Genomic DNA, 14,704 nt, shown 5'->3' with positions numbered 1-14,704 from the left:
CCATCAGGCCTGGCCCACCCTCTGCCAACAAATCCTCTGCCTGACAGGATAAAGTTGGATGCTTGACAGCCATCCCAGGCTGGCCTTCAGCTACTCAGAGCTCAGTGTGACAATTACAGCTTTCTTTTCTACTTCTTACTGCTGGCTCCATCTGTCCACAGTCCATCTGGGGAAAACGAGCACAAAGGAACTAGGCCAGGTGGCTCTGGAATAGCCATCTTTAACCTGTTTCCCATCTGTTCACCTTGGTTGCTAATGTAATAATCCCCCAGGAATTTAAAGGAATCTACTTGTGGTTTTATACTAGGGCTGAGCTGGCATTTTCTTTCATATTATACTAAGCTGGACTGTGTATGCAGTGAGGGAAAAGACAGTGGAGGGATGTTGGCCTCAACCTAGGCAGGGCACATGGCCTACCTCGCTGATGCTGAGTGAGATTTTGTTTAGAAAGTCCTGCAGGCGATTCCTGAAGTCTGTCCCCAAATTGTCACTAGGTTGTCATTTGAATATGAGAGAAGGTAAATGTTGTTAGATACATGAGGAGTACTTGTGCTAATAGATTTAATTTGATTTTAATCAAATTTAAAAGGAATGCAAGTTTTTTTTTTGTCCCCAAAGCATCTACATACAGTGCCCACATAACACTCAAAAGGCAGTTGTGGCTTTTAAATCCCAAATGTTATATATGTTTGTTCCACACAGAGAAGATCCCAATCCTGGTTAGATAATCTGGTATTGTATAAGACAGATCCATCTGTTCCTGTTCCTGTTCAGCTCCCATTAGCCCTTTGTACCAGTGATTGAGGACTATGAAAGATATACACCAACCAGATCAAGAGGGCTACGGATTCATTCTCTCTTTTACAGTATGATTTCCCGTTTTCTGCTGAAGTTTTGACTGATAAAAGCTCTGTGATAGAGTAAAACAACAAGGACTTCTCATAGTCTTCTAATTATCCTCACTTGCTACACCACAAATTTCCCCTCCAATAGAAAGAGGTTTTGTCCCTTTCTAGAATTTTAGATCTATACTGTCTGAGGCTAATTTCAATTTTGAAGACCATCTAGTTAAGATTTGGCAGCTGCTCAGCATCTTAGCCTAAGAGCCTCTTTTGCTTACAATTGGACTATCTTATCTTGAATTTAGTGCCATGGCTGCTGATACTTTTCTGATCTTTTAAGAAGGCAATACTTTCAAGAATGTTTTGTCCAAATAATGGATTAAACTTTTGTTTATGATGTTGGTATCTGTTAATGTATGTGAAATCTATCTTTGATTTATACCAGAGGTCCCCAAACTTGGCAACTTGAAGATTTGTGAACTTCAACTCCCAGAATTCTCCAGCCAGCTATGCTATGCAGAATTCTGGGAGTTGAAGTCCACAAGTCTTAAAGTTGCCAAGTTTGAAGACCTCTTCAAGATACTCTTATAGGCCATATTTAATTTAGTACTGAAAAAAGTAAAATAGTATGGCTATCAAGTTATACTAAAACCAGTTCCACACAGACCAAATATTATTACCAGTTTTTCATACCTTTGTTGTAAATCTACAGTACTCCAAATATAATTTACAGAAGTATGGTATATTTAGATGTTTTCTTTAAAAGGGAATCATTATAAAAACAGATATAAATCAGATTTATTGGATTACAAATGAATACATTTTGATAAGCAAAATTGGTACAGCAGGAGTTCACCTGAAATCTAGGCAGAACCTGTACAAGTATTGCTATTAATTTTCCTGCTCCAATCTTATTCTCAGAAGTCCTCATTCCCTTTATTTTTGAGAGCAAATGAATAAGTATGAAAGTGCAACAGAATGCTCACACTCACTTGTTCAAAAAGTGTGATCAGTTTCTCCTTAAAATGACTACAGGTGCTATCCAAAAAATCCTGTTAGTTCTACATCTATGGTCAAGCACAGTTCTAATTAAATAGCCCCTCTAACCTTTTAAAAAACTTTTTAAAAATATCTGCCCAAGAACACACTATCTGTGGAAGACAAGTTTACCACTATGAATACTTGTACATTCTTGAAGAAATCAAGCTTCCAAGAGTGGAGGTGTCATGTAACCTATGTATAGACCGTGTCAATTTTCTCTGAAAAACAGCAGGAGAAAGTAAGAATTTATTCCCCAATATAACATTCATTGAAGTCAGAGGATGGTGCCAACATACATTCTTCCCCAATACAAGTGCTCTTCACAAAGCCTCTAATGCCATTATGGATTCGGGTAACAGAATACTGTATGTAGTTCTTCCATCCTAAAGAAGCAAATTCAGATGCAAAAATATGTGGTTCAAATAGCATAAATTGCAGTATAGCTTTCTTCAAACCTGCTACTCAATGTCCAGATGTAATGGACACCAACTCACATACATTCTGACTAGCACAATTCCCATGCATGGTTTCCAAGCCTGCTGAGAATTATGGAAATTAAAACCCAACATACATGTAATCCATCAAATTGGAGAACGCTATGTCCAGTCATCAAAACAAAAAGTATCCTGTTAACAAAGATAACAAGGACAAGAACATAATAGCGATCAATGAAAGTTAGCTTTATAGAAGAATCTATGGGTTAGAAAAATATATTGTGACATTTTGGTTTTCATATAGTAAATCAGCCATAGCAACTGCTGCTAACAAACCAGAATTTTAATTTTAATACCATTGCTATGTCATACATGATGTTATAATGGATAGAGTCTTCGGTGTACTAAGTCAAAACAATTAAATCATCATATGTTTATAAGTTACTTAAACCCAGCCATTGCCTTACCTTTATTACATCTATCTCAGCCGGCACTCAATCAGCTTTTAGAAAACAATTGTTCATGATTAAAATCTTGGCAAAAGGGCTCAAGATACTGAGGACCAACTCCTAATATATCCAGGCACAGATCCTAATACATTTCTATGAATGATTATTTTATGTAAATTTGACTTCAAATATCTCATGACCCAAGCAAGAAAAATCATACCTGGTCATTTTAATTATGCAATTAATGAATCATGAATCAGTGAATGCATTCTAGATGTAACACTTTCTGATAGTTTTAGGTCTACTATGGTTAGACAGTCCACAAACAACCTGCCCCCCCAACAGGTTACTGACAGAACTGCAGGAAGAAATCCCAGCTCCTTACATGGGTATGCCAGAAAAACTGGTGAGGTTCTCATTGATTATGGGTTGACTAGGCCAGTGCTGACTGATTTGCTGTTTACTCTATGTTCTTCAGGAAATCCAGCAGCCTTTGGTGCCATTCATCTGGCTTGTCAAGATAACAGGCATGGCCTGCCCCTTTCATCATCATTAACTTGTGATTAGGTAAATTCTTCAAGTTGTTCAGGCTCACTTCACCCAGTTGGACATCTTGATCCCCATATACAATGAGAGTTGGTGTCTGTAATGCAGGAGAGAGGGAAAAAAATCAAGCCTGGTTCAATCAACGAATGAATGTTCTTGCCTGTCTTAGATCCTAATAATGAAAAATTAGTTCAGATGAAAAATAGAGACAGAGGTGTTCTCTTCCGGGAAAAAAATCCTTCCCGTATTGCTGTTCAATTTATGTGGCTACATTAACCATGTAGCTAATTTGTACTTGCTCTCTGTGTTTTATAATGGCATGCTCTTAGCCCAGTTTTCAGGCTATAAATATATCCAATCAGTATTAGCAAGAGGATGATCCTTTCCTGGTGGTGATAGAAATGCAAATCTTCAGCAAACACAAACCTCTTCTACATTTGCAAAACAGAGTAACTGCAGCAGATATTTTCAGCAGGACCACAGGGAATTCCCATTATTATCAAAAACCCACCATCACCCTAACTAAAAAAAAAATGTGCAGATCAGATTTGCAAGGGCAAAGGTACATGCTAGAAAAGACTAAAATCCCCAAAAGGGAGCAATCTGGATAGGGGTCAAATTAAATGCTCTACGCTCACAAGAGACATGATAAAAGTCGGAGAATGTTCACAGAAATTTATCGCAGTAATTGTAATTCTTCTACATTCAAAACTACAATTCATTTTAGGTGTGCCAGATTCTTACTGTTGATGCAGATGTGGAATTTATTCAACTAATGTAATAAAACATGCATAAAATGAAATGGAACCCAGTGAGAATCTCCTGAACCCATCTGAGTATTCTTTTAGAATGGTATTGCCCATTTTCTTGGTATATCTTCACAACACTATAAATATTCCCCAGATTGAATATAGGTCTGCTTTTCCTTATTAGTATTGTATTTGAGGGTAAGGCAGTGTGCATTGCCCCCTAATGGACAACTGATGAACTCCTGCAAGGTTGACAATACATCTGTAAATCCACTTCCATCCACATTTTCCTCGCATAGTTGTGAAATGCCAGTTGCATAACTGAGATAACCCAGCCCTTCTAATTATGTCTTGTACCAAAGAAGATTCTGCTCCAGAATTCCCTTCTTCTTTAGACGAACATACCTTGACACTGGCATATTGGGTTGGAGGGAACTTCTCTGTGCAGATGGGTGCCACTGGGATGTAGGCTTTCAAAAGGTGATTGTGCTGAAAAAGGAATGGGAGTGAATACATTCCACTGAGAGATGGACTGATCACCACTGCTTGGTCAAATTTCAGGGCCTCCAAGACATCCTTCAAGAAACTGCCCGGGGCTGGTTCTCCGACAGGAGCTGGAGCAACAGCATCTTTAGAGCGGCCGAATCCTGGATCACAAGAAACAAGACATCCTGCATCACACATATTCTATATGTGTAGCCCTCTCCAACCAAGCATCCTCAGCTGGGTGATTACAACTCCTAGCATTCCCAGCTCAGAAAGACAACTGCCCCATTTGGCTAGGAATTCTGTTTGAGGATTGAGCCATATATAAGCATTTAAATTATAAATCCCCAAGTTTCATTTTTGTGACACTTGAAGCCCCAATAATATACCATCAAAATTGTGGTAAATCATTCAGTAAGATGTTTTTGTCTATCCCTTTCAGTGGACAGAACTGTGGCTAGGTAGACTCAGGTGGAAAGCACCTCCCAAATCCTGTTCCAGAACCCTCTGGTTATATTTCACTACCCCATCCTATTGCAAGTCTTGGCTTTGTGAAGGTATGTGTCCCTGCAACTGGAAGATACAAAGACCATGCTTTGTTACTATATGGATTGATTCACTAGATTTTTCTCTTCAAGGCAGAAGAGAAAACAACTAAGTTCTTCCATATATTTTACCAATTGTCATTGCTTGTGGTCCTTGCTTACTGATTGCAACCAACTGAAGTTATGACAGCATTAAAAAAAAATGCAACCAATCCTTGCATTTACAATTGTCTCAGTATCCTGCAGTTACATGTTCACCATTCATGCTTATGGCAAGTAATTAATAGAGAATGCAGAAATGAAATCTTAAGTGGCTTTATTTTTTGCTTAGTGACTCCATTACTTAGCTTAAAAACAAAGGCAAAATAAGGTGGTAAACCCATCACAATCACTTGATTTTGGGCTTAAGCAGCTATGTTGTGCATCAGCCAAATTGCTGGTCCCAATTGCTGTTTTTACTATCACCCTCACCTGAGCTACAGATATTCACCACTATTGCACACTCCTATTACTGATTATATAAACCTACATTCCCACATATTTATACAATCTTTAAATATTTATTATAAGGTAACCAATATAACATAAAAGGAAGGTAGTCCCTGATTTCACAATTTAAGAAAAGTTAAGGAGAAAAAAACATAAGAGGACACCCAAAATTAGTACTGTGAGAGATGAGGATGCTTATTGCCTTGACGCCGTACAATGAATCTATTCTGATTGCCAGAAAATATAAAAGGCCACAAAGGGAATGAACTTTAGTATCCAGGAAAAGTCACAACCAGCAAATTGTATCTTTGGATAAAAGAATTATGAACAGATGCATTTTATTGCAAATATCCCTTGCATGTAAAAAAGCATTGGGGGGTTTTGGAGATCTATGTCTTCCCTTGAACCCAGAAAAACATATAACATGGTTTGAGATAAGGAGCACATAACTGCCAGTGGTGGAACTTGCTGGGCGCCGGGGTGTTCTCATTGGTGTTGTTCTTACATACTATAGGGGGGCTTTTGTGCCCACGGTTTTGTTTACAATATAAGACTGCCATACAGATGGAAATGAACTTACAAAGTTGAATACCATGACAATGAGACCAGAAAAAAATCAGAAGTCTCTCTAAACCTTAACTTTCCTGTTGCATCTCTGGAAGTTCAAGCATGATGTAAATTTTTAAGTTAGCCTAAAACAATCCATTTGTTGGTTTGATGTTGCAACTGAGCTAAATTATATTTTAGAATTAGTGTGCATATTTTATGGTAATTGTAACACACACACACACACACACAGTGTGTGTGTGCATATGTATATGTATACACTTGAATATATAGGTACATGTTTGTGTGTGTGTATATTTATATATATGTGTGTGTGTGTGTGTGTGTGTGTGTGTGTATATATATATATATATATATATATATATATATATATGTAGATCTTTGGTTGTTCGGGTTTTCTCCCGCGTAAGATTTGAAGTATCTAGGCAACGTTTCGATGAAGTCTCATTCATCATCTTCAGGCTTCTGTCTCCAGCTCTGTGCTTCTCAGAGTAATGGAGATTGCAGCTGCTTCCTCCTTTTAACTGCCAGTGGGGTGGAACTTGATTGGGTGGGGGCTTGGCTGTGTTCTGATTGGGTGGGGGTGTTCTCATTGGTAGGGGTTTGGCTGTGTTCTGATTGGTTGGGGGTTAGCCGTGTTCTGATTGGTTGGAGGCGTGTTCTGTTCAGGAGGGCTTGGTTGTGCTCAGGTTAGTTTTAGTTGCTGGGGATTTGAGCTGGAGAGTTGTGATCTTGCTGTTTGGCTTCTAGTTCGTGGTCCTGCTGCATCTTCATAGTGGGTGTTGGTTTGCTTCATGTATGGCTCAGAGGGTTTGAAGTGGGTAGTGATGCAGCTGCAGTGCAGCTTCTGGTCCATGGTCGTTTCTCATTTTCTGAATGGGTGGGAGTCTGTTTTCTACATGGAAGTGTGGTGGTGGCATCTTGTGTGGCTCTCATGGGTGTGGGTCCAGTGTCCTTCTTCATGTTAGGTACTCGTCTGTTCATGAGGGCGGGTTTCCAAATGGCTGGAAGGCGGGAGGTGTCATCTCGTTTGTTCATGCTGTGTGGGCGTTTTTCTATCTCTATGGCTTCTCTGATTATTCTGCTGTTGAAGTGTTCGGTTTTGGCGATAGTTCTGGTATTTTTAAAATCAATTTCATGTCCTGTGGCTTTGAGGTGTTGGACCAGGAAGAGGTCGTTTCTTCTTTTTGATTGAGTTCTTATGTTCTTCAATGCGTGCGCTTATTCTTCTGTTAGTTTGTCCAATGTATGTGTTAGGGCAGGCTGTGCAGGGGATTTCGTATACTCCTTGGTTTTCTAATTCGATTTTGTCTTTGGGGTTTCTTAGGATGGTGGATATTTTCTGTTTGTGCAGAATGCTGTTTTGATGTTGTGTTTTGGAGGATCTTGCTAATTTTGTCTGTAGTGCCTTTTATATATGGGAGGAGGGCTTTTCCGTTTTCTTGTTCTCTGTCTTGGATTTTGGTTGGGGCTTCTTTTTGGATTAGGTGGGTAATCTTCTTTCTTTGGAATCCATTGGCTGTAAGTACGTTGGTGAGAGTGTGTAGTTCGGTTTTTGGTGTTGTTCATCGGCTAAGCATTTTGTTCTGGAGATGAGTGTCTTGGCTACTGAATTGATCTGTGCTGGGTGGTGGTGTGAGAGTGCATGTAGATAGCGGTTAGTATGTGTTTTCTTCTGGTAGATGGTGTGTCCTAGGGAGCCATCGATCTTTTAGTATACCAAGACATCTAGGAAGGGAAGTTGATTGTTGGCTTCTGTTTCCATGGTGAATTGTATTTTGGGGTGTAGACTGTTGAGGTATGTGAGGAAGTTGTTCAGTTTTTCTTTCCCGTGTGGCCAGATTATGAAGGTGTCATCTACGTATCTGAGCCAGAGTTTGGGTTTGTGGTCGGTATTTTTCTAGAGCTTGTGTTTCAAAGTGTTCCATGTAGAGGTTTGCGATGACAGGTGAGAGGGTGATCCCATAGGTGCTCCTTCTATTTGTTTGTATTTTTGTCCATTGTAGGTGAAGTAAGTATTGGATAGGCAGTGGTTGGTTAGATCTAGGATGTGCTTGGGGGTTGTATTTGTTTTGGATGGCTGTCAAGGCTTCTTTTATTGGCACTTGGGTGAAGAGGGATGTGACATCGAAGCTTACTAGTAGGTCGCTAGGTTGTAAGTTTTGTTTCTTTATGATCTCGATGAACTGGAATGAGTTTCTTACGTGTGAGTTGATGGATTCTGCATAGGGTTGTAGTTGTTTGGCAAGAAATTTGGCCAGGTTTTGTAGAGGTGAGCCTATGGAGCTGACTATTGGTCTGAGTGGGGTTCCTTCTTTGTGTATTTTGGGGAGACCATAAAGCTTGGGGCATCTGGATGATTTTTCTCTGGGTATGATTCCTTGCTGGATTTTTTCACTGATGGGGGAGGCTTTTATTTTGGATTTGGTATATTGCTGAATACCATATATATATATATAATGTATATATATGTGTGTGTGTGTATAGTTATTTATTAAATAAATAAGCCTAAAAACATGATCTATTATATTAATATAATTATTAGTCTGATAAAGAATAATTCTTTTACTTTGGTATTGTATCACACAAAGCCTCATTTTTAACCATAATTTGTTGGAATCAGATTTTATATATTCTGCCTTATTTTTGCTTCTGGTGACACAGAAGCAAAAGTGACAGTCTTCTTAAATATCAAATTGTATAACCTGCCTTTCTTTTGCCCAAATCTCCATTGCCCACTGAGAATCAAGCCCACCTGGCAGGTCAATAGCTACAGCATGGTATCCAGCTTCTGCCAACTTAGACAAAGTCTGCAGGTTGAGCCACGTCTCTGATGAAAAACGAATGCCATGGAGCAGCAGGAGGGAAAGGCGAGGAGCCTGTTGTGTAGGTTTAGCCTGGCGGGAGAACAGAGTCTGCCCACCCACTATGATGGTTTCCTCTGTCACCTGTATTGCAGCCATCACCCTGGGATCTCCTGGGAAGCCTGAAGACATGAAGTGAGCAGAAAAAAGATTCAATGATTGCCTTCGGCATTGATTTTCATAATATATTGTAAGAATAGATTAATTTTTGTTATTAAATATATACATGACATACTTAACTGATTCGGTATGTTCACTCTGAATAGTCTCTTCCTCTTTGCTGGTCTGATATTTACATTTTTTATTATTATTTTACCTGTTTGATCTTATAGTTAGTAATTAAATTGTTAGTTCTAAGTATGTTTCTGGTTTTCAAAAAATGTTTTGTATATAGTTTCCTCTGCAATTCTATTTTTAAAATTGCTATAAAAATAGAGCTGGGTCTGTTCTAGATAATTAATATATTATATGTCATGTGAACTACTGACCTATTTAATAGGATTTAATTCAAAACTGTTACTCACATGTTCTTACCTGCTGAGCTGTTATGTAATTCTGAAAATCCAGTCAAGTGAGTAACAGTGTTCAGATTTGAGCCACTTGGTCCGAGAATGAAACAAGATGGATGCCAGTGCAGCCAACAACAAGGCACTCTGACACAAAACTGACATAAACATGCCTTTATAACTGTCTGGCTGCAATGTCCAAGACACAATAACTTTTGACTGCCTAGCCAGTGAAGAATAGGCAAGAAGTATGACAAAGCTTTGCCAATACCTTTTTGTTTGCAGAATACAAGAACCCTGAACCGAGAAAATAAGTAGAGGATAGGGCTCCTAGATGTACTGATAATGACTGGATTGTAGGTTGTATTATGTGTATTGCCCATAGACTGAAAAACTGCAGGATTCTTGTTATAGATAAATGCCTGAACTGGTCAGAATGGACACTGATGCTATAAACAATGGGATGGAATTAAGATATAAAAATATTTAAGAACATTTTTTAAGAGCATTTTTTTTCCAATCCTGCTAAAATCCCCATAAGCCCTCCCAAAGAGACAGAACTACAAGAAATATCCATTTCCCAGCTGGGCAAATAAACCTTCATACAACCAATCTCAGGACAGGGGGTCCCCTTTACATTTAGCTCCCTTTAGCTCTTTTGGTCACCAGCGTTCTCCTTTAACATGCAGTATTTTCCCTCTTATCTGTATTTTCTCTCTTATCTGTACTTTCCTTTTATCTGTATTTTCCTCTTATCTGTAAGCTGTTTATAATCACTGTGGAATCAGCAATCTCAAAACTGGGTTAAACAAGTAATAAATAATTAGAAATAAAGACGTTTGCCTGAAACTTGCAGTTAGTGTGACAGGATTCCCATTGACATTTTGGGTTTTGTTGCAAGCAGCTAGGAACTTTTTTTTTCTTTTAAGAAAGTAATAAGGAAAGATTCAAGAACCAAATCAATCTTCATCAGCCAGTAACTTTTTAAATTTGCCATACATGCCTGGGTTCTTTGCTAGTTTTTTTTAAATGTAAACTGCAGTGTAATAGGGAGTCCAAAATAAAGTAAACTAGACAAATAAAATGAAGTTTTTTTCTCTCAATGCAACCTACTTCACAATATATGCAGTGATCCATTGTCAAGCGTGAACCGGCTGTTTTGGAGCAGCTGAGGGGGAAAAAAACAAACAAATGAGGTCTCTGTAAAACTTACCAAGTTATTGCCTTAATTAACCAAAATGGTGAAGTTTCGAGAACAGGCTAACTTGCAAGAGGCATGCAAACCGATCGCTGAAAGATTTAACACTCTCCAGAACTTCCGGGTCCAAAGGTTTTTAGAGGAAGTTTGAGGAAGGAGGGGAAAGGGTAGTAATACTGTGAAAGTTGCAACATTTTCTAAGCAAAAGTTCAAACAAACACTAGGGACACCTAGTGGTCATGAACAGAATACATTTATTTCAACAATAATTCAGTAAAATGTGCAGGTAAGTGGTTCTAGTATTATCACTTACTATGTAAATATGGTATTTGCATTATTTTACATTGTCTTCCAATCAGTGGTGGGATTCAATTTTTTTTTACTACCAGTTCTGTGGGCATGGCTTGGTGAGTGCAGCAGGGGAAGGATACTGTAAAATCTCCAGTCAGAGGTGGTATTTGCTGGTTCTCCGAACTACTCAAAATTTCCCCAGAACTGGTCAGAACCTCCTGAATATCACCTCTGATTCCAATATTTATTTGTAACAGAAACATTTGTGTGTGTGGTTTTGTATGTGGTTATGAGTGCGCTTGCGCACCCCACCCACCCCATTTTTGATCTCTGACAAGTGCTTGGACAAGTACCTGCAGTTTTCTTGGCAAGAGTTTTGGGAAGTAGTTTGTTATTGCCTCATTCTTAGGACTGAAAGTGTGTGACTGGCTCAAGTCACTCAGCTGGCTTTGTGACTAAGAAAGGCTTAAGTCATTTTTTAAAAAGCTCAAATCCAAATAAATATTACAAATTTTAAATATTGTAAAGTAGTCCTAAACAACCCATGCCATCATTTCAGAGATATTTCTTTACCTAAATAGAGACACAGAATGACCACAGCTGGGGGGGAAAATGGGAACAGGAGTGACTTCTAAATTTCTTATGGAAAAATGGCAGGGAATATCAGAATTTCTTTCTTTCTTTCTTTCTTTCTTTCTTTCTTTCTTTCTTTCTTTCTTTCTTTCTTTCTTTCCTTCCTTCCTTCCTTCCTTCCTTCCTTCCTTCCTTCCTTCCTTCCTTTCTTCCTTCCTTCCCCTTTCCTTTACCTCCCCCCACATCTTTCCTTCCAGGGTTTCTCCCTCTCTCCCTCCTTCCCTCTCTCTGTCATTCTTATTTTTACAATAATGTTATTAATACTTACAAAGATAAAAGTGAATAAAAACTATTAAAAATATAAAAAGAAAAGTGAAAGGAGGTAGAAAAGAAAAAAATGAAAAGAAGATACATAAAAGTGATTTTTGCCCTCAGACAAGGCTAAACAATTTGGATAATTTAACAGCTTCTCTAATATTTCAATTAAAAAACTATTTTAATCCCATATCTTATCTCTTATCAATAGTCATTACAAAAAAATTAATCTTGCCTATTAAGACCAGGAATATTAACATATATAATTTAATCTTAATAAAAAATTCAATTTATAATCAAACCCTAGCACTTTAATAAATAAAACACTTATAAGTAAATCTTTAAAGCTGTATCATTTAATCTTAGTCCAAAAGAAATTCCATGAACAGCTACCAGAGACCATAACATGTATATTTTAACCCTAATCAAGCAGATCCATTTTATAAATATTCTTGTTATTTTAAAAAGCTTAATATTTAGATCTATTAAGTGGTAACTCACAAATTAATTCATTATCATTTTTCTTTGTCTCCTTCCAAGTACCTGAACAACACCTCTGCCTTTCGTTTCAGAAAGAGTTTCCTTGATTCCATATTCCTTTTATAAATCCAAAATAAGAAAGCTTTCTAAATCACTCTTCCAATTTATTATTTGTATGTCCTCTTTAATTATTAAGACATCAACTGATTTCATTTTTAAATCCATTTTGGCATTATTTTCCATATTGTACTCTGGCACTTTAAAATCTGTTTTCAGATCCACAACATCTTTTTCCCATATCACTTTTATAATTCAATAATTTTAAAACTCCTAATCTATATGCAAATCATTCTCCATCTCTATTTTAGCAAATAAATTCCAGTTCCTCTGCCATACATATCAATCTTGTAAGCAATGTCTGAGTAAGTTGTTTCCAAACAGACGTAATTCAAATAATTTCATACAATAATTTATAATAAATAAATACAAAGTGTTTTGCTTGATATCTTGAAGAACAACTAACAATTGAAATATAAAGTTTTGGGCTTGATGGATAAGTAGGGAAGATTCATACACTGGATTAACTGATGTTATGGCTTATTTGGCTAAGTGTGATATGTGAACCTAGCATAAATTATTCAAGCAATGAAAATTAAACCAAACTTAATACAGTGCATGATCGTAAAATTACTTTTTACTTGCAGATTAGTATTTGGTTTTGATGTGTTGAGTGAGCTGCTATTCGAAATCCAAACAGAGACCTTAAATGGGATGAGTAAGCCAAATCTATACGGAAAGCTTGAAACATTAATTTTTGGATGCTCCAGAAACCAACTATTTTGGAAGAATACTCCAGCTTCCAGTTATAGCTAATGACCACAAAACGAGTATCTGACCTTTTGATTATTTGGACAGCAAGGATGAATCTGTGTTGCTAAAGCTTGCATATTTTGACTTAGGTCTACATTAGGAAATAGGAAATTTTTATTTTACTGTAAATAAGTATTAACACTTGTAGCTTAAGGTTAGAAATGAAAAGTAATACAGTAATAAAATTATCCATTTGGTTCAGAAGGACAGCTGACAGAACAGCACATTGGCAGCCTTTGTGTCCTGCTTTGGCCAGTTCATTATACTGGCTTATCTTAGTTCATAGAGGAAGAGGAGGGAGTAAATCTCAGAGTTCTCTGTTGGTTTGGATGCACCTTTATGCCATTTTTAGAACTTTTATGTATCCCAAGATGCCCGTTTTTACATGTATACAAATTGCCACTGTTTGTGACTGTAAGTATCTGCACACGTTTCTTCTAAAAACTCTCTAATTCATTTGAGTGGGAAGATTAAACCTTAAATCAAAGGATATTCCATAATGTACCATTATGTTACCACTGCTAGCTTACGTATAATATATTAAGTCTTTAAAACTGTATATATGAATTGCTAGTTGAAATGGGCAGCTATAGAAATTAAATAAATATAATTTTATGTGCATAGTCAAATATTTAAATATACTTATTGTACTTATATATTGCTGTAATAAAGAAATGATTCTCATCAAAATAATTATTGCTATTGAATTTATAAATGTTTTGTAGATACACAAATACCTATCATGCTATTCCCTTTGGGTTAAACAACTTAATCATTAATATCCTTACATATGAGTGAAATAAGAAATAGGTGCTGGAGGCTAAAACATCTGATGAACTGTTACAGGAACTGGGTATGCTTAGTCTAAATTCTGGGTGTTTGGATTTGGGAGTGGAAATGTCCATGTCTTCACATTGGCAGTCTTCATGTCCTGCTTTGGCCAGCTCATTATACTGGTAGGATAGCTGATGACTGGCAGGTCATATGTGTTCATGGCAAGGATCTTCACTGACTGTCTCTTCAGGACTTGTCTTATTCTTTGGTGGTGGTCGTAGTTGTCTTCCTTGCTTCCTCATCCTGGTTCCTACATGGTTGTGGGATACCAAAGTACTTGTAGCTGGTCTGTTATGTGACTCACTGGTAGTTTCACTCTATTACTCCTAACAACTTTCCCTCTCGACTCCCATCCTGCCACTTTTTTCCAGTCTGAATGACATCCAGGTGCTCTTACTGTAGATCCCAGTCAGGTAGATCAACAGGTCGATGTCTTCTTCACTCTTTGCATACAGCTTAATGTCATCTGTGTAGAAGAGGTGGTTGATGGTAGTTCCACTCTTGAACTTGTGTCTGTATCCGATCCTTGTAATTATCTAGCTGAGTGGGTTCAAGCCTATACTGAATAGCAGCAGGGACAGTGTATTACCTTGGTATATGCCATACTTAATGGACACTTATGGTG

General features: G+C 37.5%; 2 protein-coding genes across 4 annotated transcripts in view; one reads left to right on the top strand and one right to left on the bottom strand.

Moving 5' to 3' along the window:
- Positions 1-1,622: 1,622 nt before the first annotated feature.
- On the bottom strand, positions 1,623-10,828 carry LOC113453684 (putative protein-lysine deacylase ABHD14B). 3 transcript variants are annotated; one of them, XM_026725169.2, is made up of 4 exons: positions 10,632-10,828; positions 8,904-9,134; positions 4,467-4,708; positions 1,623-3,409 (listed from the first exon to the last, which is right to left on the bottom strand). In XM_026725169.2, exons 2-4 carry the CDS (start codon positions 9,109-9,111, stop codon positions 3,227-3,229), a joined length of 633 nt encoding a protein of 210 aa, XP_026580954.1. In that variant the 5' UTR covers positions 9,112-9,134; positions 10,632-10,828; the 3' UTR covers positions 1,623-3,226. The 3 variants fall into 3 exon arrangements, with proteins under 3 accessions (XP_026580954.1, XP_026580949.1, XP_026580942.2); XM_026725164.2 differs by having other exon boundaries at positions 10,732-10,828; XM_026725157.2 differs by lacking the exon at positions 10,632-10,828 and having other exon boundaries at positions 8,904-9,144.
- Positions 9,009-14,704, top strand: part of ABHD14A (abhydrolase domain containing 14A) — a 22,049-nt gene continuing 16,353 nt past the window's right edge. The window contains exon 1 of the mRNA XM_087924035.1: positions 9,009-9,147. The gene's annotated coding sequence lies outside the window, so the exon portion shown is untranslated. The remainder of the gene's footprint in view (positions 9,148-14,704) is intronic.

The sequence above is a fragment of the Pseudonaja textilis genome, chromosome 2 (genome assembly GCF_049901715.1).
Source record: "Pseudonaja textilis isolate UNSWEBS1 chromosome 2, rPseTex1.2, whole genome shotgun sequence".
Classification (NCBI taxonomy): Eukaryota; Metazoa; Chordata; class Lepidosauria; order Squamata; family Elapidae; genus Pseudonaja; species Pseudonaja textilis.
The sequence above is the reverse complement of the archived record's forward strand: the minus strand, read 5'-3'. Positions and strand labels throughout refer to the sequence as shown.